Genomic DNA, 10,324 nt, shown 5'->3' with positions numbered 1-10,324 from the left:
CCTCCCTTATCCCCCCCCCCCAAAAAAAAAGTAAATAAAAAAACATCATACTATTATCATAAATTTCAAGTAGAGCATAAGCTTTAAATCGGTCTTAGTTTGCAGGGCATTTTGCACGATCTGCATTATCGGTATGCAATAGCAGTCAAGAAATGTCAAGTTCACTGATCATCGTCTATGCATGAAACATTTTAAGAGTCATTAAAGAACGTTTGCGCTGATATGTTACAACAAATTGGATGTGGTGATAAAAAGCCCATAAAAATAGATAAATCTTACTTAAGACTGTTTTTTAGCAAACGCTTTATTTCTATGAAATTAATTGTAAGATACAAGTGTATAGTGTAGTTTATAAGTTGACTGGAAATCTTAAGTTCAGTCTGATGAATGAAGTAAATCATTTTATTTTCTGACGGAAAGGAAATCCTTAACAGCCAAGTTTTTTATTTATTCTCATATGTTGTGATCTTTACAATTAAAATTAATACATTTATTCAAGTATAAAAGAGAGAAACATATCTTCTAAGCCAGCTTATTTCTTTAGATATTCCTATGTTTGTAAAATAGTGAATATAATGAAACGCTAACTGAATTGCTACGTTAATTAACGGTATCGATAACGCTGTAAACATATGAAAGTAAGAATGAATCACTGAAGATACGTTTTCCAATATACATTTTTCTTCCACTCTTTTTAATTCAAAGTACCATACAATGGTGCATTTTGAAAACGCCAAATACTTCTCTGGTGTAGTTTCTAACAAACAATAACAATAAAAAATAATAGTGTAATTAACCAGAAACTATATAGAATCTCATTGCAATGTGCAATTAAAAAGCTCCCCAGTGGCACAGCGGTATATCTGCGGGCTTAAAATGCTAGAATCCGGGTTTCGATACCCGTGGAGGGCAGAGCACAGATAGCCCATTGTGTAGCAATGTGCAATTAAAAAATAATAGTGTGACTATCCAGAAACTATATAGAATCTCATTGCAATGTGCAAATCTGATTTTGGCGTCTAGACAACATAAGAAAAACACTGCAAGACCAAACTCAAGTAACTTCAGTTTCCTATTTCAGTTGTTCGAAAGAATCTGAAGTTTTCCAGAAGTTTTGAGAAATATTCTGGTTTTGTCGTCATATATTAAATTCTTAGTGTATATTGAAACGAAATATTTATCGACTTTATCATTTATCAACTCCTGCCTTGAAAAAAAAAAATCCTGTTCAGCGATACGTTTATAAGATATTTTAGTCCCATTAGTAATTACTAGTTTGACATCGTTATCAACGTAATGTTAACTGTACTTCTGTAATAATTAAACTTACTATTCCGAAGATTGTTTAATCTCGAAGTCCAGTTCATTCTACAGTTTGATCAATGTGTGTTATTAGGTTATACTAGTTTCGGAGAATTCCACTCCTCATCAGTAACCCTGAATACAAGTTAACCAAGGAGTGATAATCTTGACCTATATCATAGTGAAAGGTATTAAATATACTGTTGGTGTGAATGTGCTTTGTAGTCACTGTGAGAAAAACCTATACACTGGATAGGTGAAGTGAAGAAAAAGTGTCATTGGCCACTATTCAGTTCTTCACATTATATAGCCGCATAATACATGTTGTTAAAAGTGTATATTGAACTGGATCTCCCTTGAAATTAGACTTCGAGATTAAACAATTTTCGGAATATTAAGTTTATTTATTATATCTGTTATTGTGCGGCTATATAATGTGACGAACTGAATAGTGACCAATGACACTTTTTCTTCACTTCACATATCCAGTGTATTGTTTTTCTCATAGTGACTACAAAGCACGTTCACACCAGCAGTATGTTTGTACCGCTGTAGCTTATCCTTTTATCTTATTAAACTTAAAAAGAAGATTCTCACGTTTTTAAGCATTATTTTTTATACAGTTTCCACAGTAACTTGAGTGGATTTTGTTGCTTATGTTGCCATCTTTTGTGAGAAGTAAAATATAAAAAAGAACAATAATGTAAACTAGTTTGTGTGAAGTGTGCAACCATAATATATCTAGTTTTAAACAAGTTGTGCCGTATTAAATTCAGTGAATCGATGAATTTTTTCAATATACGTGTTAAAAATACACGTGCATCAGAGAATGTATTAGAAGCTGTAACTATAGCTCTACTTTCCAAAACCACTCCTCTGTTTTCAGAGTAGTCTCAAGAACGCGTGTCGACATCTTCCCTTAGTGTTTATCTATAATGATGTTTGACATGGGGTTTAGAGGTTATATTGGTAGAGGACCCATGTGACTACCTAAAGGCGTGGCAGATTATGGTAACAAATCCCACTGAGCCCTAGGGCCGTGAGAAAGGGCGACAATGTGGCTATACGAAACCATTGCAAGGAATCCTGACACCAGCACTTTCCTGATGTCTTAACCCTTCTTTGTCGGCACGATGCAGCTTTCCGTGTCCTTGCATAGTCTTCTTTGAATACTTAGAGCGTTGACTTAAGGACTTTGGTACGTAAATGCTTACGTTTGAGCACGCGAAGGATGAGGTAGGCCGCGTGGACGACCAGTTACCTCCTAGGCGGCTCATTATACGAGGTTCCACATCTGGCTGCCAGATGGAGGGAAAATGAGAAACAAGTCACATGTAACAACTTGACGACTGTAGCAACTAGGCAACCAACTCTCGGGCGGATAATTTTAACCAGATCAACGTTCAGGTTTTGAGGCTTTAATAAATTATCGACAACAGTAAGTAATATCGGTCATGTGAAGAGACCAATCCAAGGATTTGACCTAATTTTGTTGTAATTTTCATGGAATATTTCCAAGTTCTCCAACTGATGTGTACATAAACGGTACTTATCACAATTTACATTTTTTCTGTGACAGTTATTATCAAATTATTTCTTCTAAGCAAGCCGATTATCATATTATAGTTTTCCGCTCAGATTTACTGTCAGTTCTCGGTTATCCCAACAACATTGTTCTCAGAGAACAGGTGATTATTGTATAAACGCTAATAAATCAGTAAACACGTTTGACAATACAGTATCTCCTGGTGAAAAATCTGATAGTAAGTGTACAACTGGACTCGTATAAAGTGGAAAAACGATTTTAATAAAGGAAGACTTTTTCTTCTATTTGTGTTACGATTTAATTTTAAAGATTTTTAAAAATCTTACCTAAAAAGACGCACCAAATTTTGTACTTTATTACATTAGAGCATGTCTAATCATGGTTACACTCTTTTCACTAATATACAAAATGAGTACTGAAAATGAAAAATAGTAATATTGTTCTTAAGATGTTTTAACAATGCATCGACAGTGGATCGCGAGTTCTAATCCCCGTCACACCAAACATGGGGGCGTTATAATGTGACGGCCAATCCTACTATTTGTTGGTAAAAAGAGTAGTCCAAGAGTTGACTAGCTGCCTTCCCTCTAGTCCTTACACTGCTAAATTAGGAACGGCTAGCGCGGATAGTCCTCGTGTAGCTTTGCGCGAAATCCATAACAAACAAACAAACAATCTTTTCTAACGCAAAACATTTATTTTCGTTCGCGTTAGGAAGAACCTTTTATTAAACGTGTTTTAATACCAGTAATAATAGAGTCAAAGTATCCATTAATTTGCAATTACTAATAAGCATGCATCAAGCCAACTTAATCAAGAACTATAAGAAGCCAGTACTTATATTCCTCATTCTTAACAACATTAATCATGCACGCCGGTGGATTATCGGTAACTTCATGAACAACGCTAAAATCCGGAATTCAATTCCCCTATGATGGACAGAGCGCAGATAGCCCATTGTTTAGCTTTGCACTAAAAAGGAACAAAACTTATTTAGAAAAATGGGTATGGAACAGTAATTTGTAAATAAAATTTTGTTACAAAGATGAAATCCAGGATCCGACAGTATCAAATTTTCCAGGTCTAACATTTAAACGACCATATTATCAAAAGTATTGATTTTATGGCTGAGATTCCTGTTCAATAATATATTTTATGTCTTAAACCTTTTTATTTTCTTTATGATGTAGTAGACATGAGAATAGGAAACATGAAATAAAATTGGACTATAAGCATTGAAGTAAAGAAAGGAAAAAGTTTCTATACGAGAAAGAAGACAGATTTATTTACCGTAGGACATCTATATTAGATTATAATTAACAAACCTACTCCAATGGTATTGAGGATGGAAGCAACAATACAGACTCTGTTCAGTGTTATGCATTGATTTCGTCATTTCTTTCGCTTCATCACATCAGTTCGCTAAAATATAGGTATGATGTTAAGACTCCAAATGAAGATAGCTGCTTTAAGATCATCATTTGATGAAGAGACTTCGAAAACCTTATATTTTAACGGTATTTAAAGAGTACATTTGTTATTACGGTAATCCCCTTTTCTTGAATTATTATCGAACTCAAGATCTCTCGCTCGACAAGAAAGTGTACTACGAAGTGAGTTAGTTGAATGGTCAACTCGCTAGATATTCTTGGTAAGGCACTTTGTAAAACTCAAACTAACCCATCCTTAAATATAAGTTGTGATTTTTTAAAGCGCATTACAGGTTAATTCATCTGAGAACATTTGCTTTCTTGCAGAACGCTGTATGGTGCATAATGTGCTAATGTTTACATTCTATGACTTTCAACGTGACAGCTTTCAAACGGTTATGTAAGTAACGGTCGACATAAAACTCCACAATGTTTAAACTAAATCATTTAGCAACTGTGATATCAACAACGCGAGTTACTTACGTTTATCCAGCGACAGAGAATAACCTGTGGATCTGATTAAGATACACATTACATAAAGCATAATGACGAACTAGTTAGTATCAATTGCATTCAAATACACCAGTTAAAATCAATTTTGGGTTCGGAAATTATAAAATATAGTTAATGCACCTACTTTTGGTACTATTAATTTTTTATGACTTTTTTATATCTAGTATGGACACTTTAATTGCAGAAACAATACTACCTATTTATAATTATCAAATGCGATTTGATGAAACATTGAGAAAAAACAAACATACATAAAAACTGGCATTAAGGATTTTAACCACTCAAACACACGTTAGCAAAAACTGTTTATTAAATGTTCTTATTTAGTGAAAATATGACTTTATTCAAACTTTATATACATAAAAACTGGCATTAAGGATTTTAACCACTCAAACACACGTTAGCAAAAACTGTTTATTAAATTTTCTTATTTAGTGAAAATATGACTTTATTCAAACTTTATATACATCGTCTATAGGCATCCTTAATTTTTCACTGATTAAATTCTTACTTTGAGATTTTTTATTGGACATAATTGCATCTTTTATCATCATAATTACACAATTGCTTATTTTCGTGTTATAAATATCTTCCTATGCTTCACGTTAACCTAAACATTTATAGAAATACCGCATTATAAAGTGATCTTTCATGACAATTGTTTTTTCTCAAAACATTTACCAAGTATTTCCGATTTCTGTAACACTTCTGAGCATTATATAAATATTAATTTATTGAATGAAACAGTGAACTTACCAGATTTCTGCATCAATTGTCCAGTGTTAATAGTATTTCGCGATTAAACCAAATATTCCTTACTATTAGACTGCATATCAAGATTACGAATCACTTCGTCCATTAGGATTCACTTTTTGGTTAATGTTTTATAAGCTCATTCTAAAACACCAACTAGTTATTTATCTAACGTAAGAAATGTGTCTCAAAAAACATGTAAAGAACAAGAAAAGAAAAGTAGATAATAAATATTGTTTTAAAATATTGCAATTTAGGATAAGTTTTTTATGTACAAGAGAAGTTCAGAAAGAAACGAAATTTCATTTTCTGTAGGTCAACCATATCAGTTTACAATCAACCAATATCACTTGCAGCTGTAGTCAAAACAACACTAGCAGCGGACGGTTATTGGTGCATTTCGTAGTGTGGGAGTGAAAGTCTGGTTGCTTTCTGAAAAACCTCGTTTATAAGTTTATGGCGTTTAGGATTCGGTTTCTTAAATTAGAAAATGCACGTAACAGATAATAAAAAATTTTGACATTACAATATTATTAATTTCATATATAAACTTTAGAAATAATTTTGGGGATGATCATTCCTAACATTCTACAAAATATTGGATAGAAATAAGGGCAAATTATCACCTCTACTTAAGAAATAAACTATTAAAAATTTATTTTAATGTAGTATAAGACAAAACATAACGTATTCTGTTTTATCTTTCTTCTGTAATTATTTTGATCTAATCTCACCTGTGTTGTAGCAACACTTGTAACATCATTTTTTATTTTCGTATGCAAGGTGCAGCGGTTTCTGATTTAATAATTTTGAAGTAGATCCATTTAATTGAAATCAAAATGTTTGTATACGACAAACTGTGTTACTCGATAATCATTCAATTATAAAGTTACTTTTGTTTGTTTGTATTTGGAATATTTGCGCTAGCCATCGATATTTTTGAACCGATATATTATTCAACAACAACCATCATCAATACTTAGCCTGCTATTGTCTGTTCGAATACTGTGATTTGGCCATCACTCTTATAATATATCCATGGCGCCAATCTTCGGAGCACGATTTTGTGTGTGTATGTTAACGGGACAAGAACTCTGAATCCGCAAATCCATAGTCTGAAGCGCTAGCCACTGGTTTACGCTCGGCCGGCAAAGGTATTTAAATATAAAGTTGTGAGATTGATAACAAGGTGGTTAATACTGCATGAAAAACTACGTGACCCATTTATCACTTAAATCAGTAAAGTAGCCTGACATTTCAAACAAAGGCAAATAGTTCTGTGTAGGAAAGTGAAACGGGAACAGAAACAAGTCTCTAGACTTCATGAAAAACACAAGTTCTCGTGATAAACGGATTAACTGAATTTATCGTGTTTGTTCTGGAAGTTCGTTACGGGAAAGCTTTGGGTAAACACTCAACCGTGTAATAGAAATTAAACCAAGGTACGCGTGAAGATACATAGCTATGGAAAAATTAAATAAAGAAATGTATTTCTCTTTTAATATATTTTTCTTGACGTGAAACAAGGAGATCAAATGTAGATGCCCCAGTGGCACAGCGGTATGTTTGCGGACTTACAACACTAGAATCCGGGTTTCGATACCCGTGGTGGGCAGAGCCCAGATAGCCCTTGTGTAGCTTTGTGCATAATTAAAAACAAACAAACGAACAAACAATTTTTTATATAACTTAAATTTTAACATTTGTACTTTCTTTGGGGTCAGAAATAGCAAGATTAAAGTGTTAAACTTCTTTTTATGTTTATCATATTAGTATCAATATTAAAATCACGATATAAATACATATATTGTGTTCTTAAGTTTCTGTTTTCCTTCTCCATTCATTTCTCGTGTGCATGCAAATTGGTGAAACATCCGCTGTAGATGTAGAACTGTTTTAACAGTATCATTCTTGAGGAACTGCCTATTCTTTTGGATGTAGAACTGACTATTTTATCTCATATTATATAATATTTCTTGTATATCTCATTTTCGATTATAGCTCGTATTGATTGGTCAATAGTTCTGTCTATCTACAGCATTTTATGCTTTTAACTGTATTGTGTAGAAATTTTTAGCAAATATTATTTTAATTTATTTACGAATATATGCCAAACATGGCTGCTTTAGTGAGTCATTTCGTCATAATTTAAATCTTCGAATTCGTTTAACTCACTATAATAGTGGTACTGACTACATAACAAACATTGTCTACTTGAATATTCACTTTAAAATATAATAAAGAGCTCTTCTAGGATAGAATTATGGCTACAACAAATATTGTTCGTGGACTTGTTCGCAGTATACAACTGAGTTAATATGATATGCTTAGCCTGACGTCAGTAAAAACGTAAGTAATTATAACTGTGGTTGCGTGTGTATGATGATAACATAAATTAATAATATGTTTCAATTTTTTTCTTTGACGTGAGTCATCACTTACCAAATATTAAATGTACAATAAACTCTATGTAAATCGATATTCTGTTAGACAGAGGAATCACGTCTAAATGTTCTTTAAAAATAATGGTACTATAGCTTATTTTAAAAATATTGATTATAATTATTGTTACGATAGAATAATATCCATTTATGAAGGTTGTTAGCACACAGTTCTCGAAAAGGAATGAATAAAGCGCCCTCTGTACTTAACTTTGAACCAACTAAATATTTTTGTAATTTATCGTTGGGAATAATATACCATTAAGCGGTTCTGTTGCTTTCAAAGACTTAACTCGAACTCCTGGAGTATTCGAAGCAAGAATAAATGTTATTTTAATATATTTGTAAGTTTACTGAATTGTATGAAAGAAATATTTCATAGTTTCGCTTATATATTATTAATATTGTTTTCCCAATCGTGTCGAAAATGGATTCATACATGAAATTTACATGAAGAAAGTGGTTCTAAATCGATTATCTTAATATTATCATTTCTATTATGCATATGACTTGTGAATGTTTTTAATGTTCATTCTTGATTTTAAATCGACTCTATAAATTTCATTTATATTTATTGGGTATTGACACTATAATAACAGAGATTTTATATTTTTATATTTTTTTAGCTTGCAAGCGGAAAGAAGAGCAACAGCATCATCACAAAAACCCCAATCAACCCAAGAAACCCCGATTGGTTTTTACAGACCTCCAGCGCCGTACTCTGCAAGCTATTTTTAAGGAGACCAAACGTCCCTCCAAAGAGATGCAACTCACGATTGCTCAACAATTGGGATTGGAGCTGAGCACGGTGGGAAATTTCTTCATGAATGCTAGGCGGCGCTCACAAGATAAGTGGCTGGACGAGAATAAGTCAAAATCCGGCGGCGATGGAATCAGTAACAAATGTGTCAACTCGTCTGGAAATCATATGATGAACACAAGCGCCATCACACCGTCGCCGACTTCAGCCTCAACACCTACGCCAACCTTTATTTATGCAACCCCCATCGGCATTGTTACTTCTTCATAACCCTAACATTTTCATTTGCTAGTAGCGCTCTCTGTAGAGACGATCCTTTTTCGTGAGCATTGCTTTCTCTGACTGAGGGGACGGTAAAAATTAGAAACTTTCAATTCAAAGCTATGATAACAGGATGCACATAAAATCAATTTTTAGTGTCTTAGGTGTGAATATTCTGCATTCTGACTTTTATATAACGCCCTAGTAAGACCAACAAATACACCACCGGATTATGATAACCGTTTTTTGAGACAAGGGGTTAATTAGGCTTAGCATCCACCACTGTTCGTGCGAGAGACTTGTACAGCTGGGGCATTTTATTGATAATGTAAAAGTGGCTCAAAGTTAAAGCAAATATCAAAGCATTAATAATAATAATTTAAAATATTTACACGAACTAAAGGCAGTATTTGTAATCCTTATGTAACTGTAGAAAAAACAAATGTAGGTTTGTGTATAGCCAGTGTTTAGTAAACTTAAAATTATCGTGGTTGATGTCACGCCTTCAGAGTACAAGATCACGGGGTGACTGTAGGTGGCAGTCTTGCTAAAAACGATAATCAATATTTTGTTTGAAAAAGTATAAATTTATAAACCAGTGTATTGATAATTTTTGTTGCTATATATTTACTTAATTATGAAATAGTTAAAGAAGAACAAATCACATCTAGCACTTGTGCAAATTGCACCCCATTGTTCTGTGTTTTGAAATTCCAGTTTATTCAAAATAATATATAATTTTGCACTATAGATAATGTTACAGTAAAGAAAAATATTTCGCATATTATGTGTATATATTTAAAATAGTTCTTTATTTTTCACATTATAACAAGGTATTACTACTATTTTATGTTTTTATTCATATATTCTCTACCATTTTGTTGTTGAATTTCAAAATATTTTGAAAAAAAAAGAGAGGAAGAAAAGCCCAAAAACGCGCCATACTGAAACTGGCAGCTCAAAACGAAAAACTTTGATTTTACAAAAATATAACGTTCGTCACCTATCAGGATATTCGTGTCACAGCGAACTACGTTCATTGATAAACTCGTTATTCAGTTTCTGAATTTCGTAGTACGATGACATTAGGGTTAATGTTTAGTGTTAGGCTAACTTTATGTATATATTGAATTTTAACTTTGTAACTTTCATTAGTAGCAATATGAAATGTAGTTAATAGCATAATATGTTTCTATCTATAAGACATACTTGTTTGGGAAGAGGAGAGTAAATTTATTTTTCATTCCACATAATTTTATTTGTGGTCATTCTAGTCGTAGTCATATTTACATACGTATGGTTAACACTATAAACGCTA

The 10,324-nt window shown here is 32.7% G+C and overlaps 1 protein-coding gene across 2 annotated transcripts in view; it reads left to right on the top strand.

The window, feature by feature from the left end:
- LOC106463274 (hepatocyte nuclear factor 6-like) overlaps window positions 1-9,604 on the top strand; it is a 206,009-nt gene extending 196,405 nt beyond the window's left edge. For both annotated transcript variants that reach the window (XM_022390721.1, XM_022390720.1), the window contains one exon: window positions 8,612-9,604. In XM_022390721.1, the coding sequence (XP_022246429.1) occupies window positions 8,612-9,015 (404 nt within the window). In that variant the 3' untranslated portion in view covers window positions 9,016-9,604. The remainder of the gene's footprint in view (window positions 1-8,611) is intronic.
- The last annotated feature ends 720 nt before the right edge of the window (window positions 9,605-10,324 follow it).

The sequence above is a fragment of the Limulus polyphemus genome, unplaced genomic scaffold (assembly GCF_000517525.1).
Source record: "Limulus polyphemus unplaced genomic scaffold, Limulus_polyphemus-2.1.2 Scaffold1364, whole genome shotgun sequence".
NCBI lineage: Eukaryota > Metazoa > Arthropoda > Merostomata > Xiphosura > Limulidae > Limulus > Limulus polyphemus.
The sequence above is the reverse complement of the archived record's forward strand: the minus strand, read 5'-3'. Positions and strand labels throughout refer to the sequence as shown.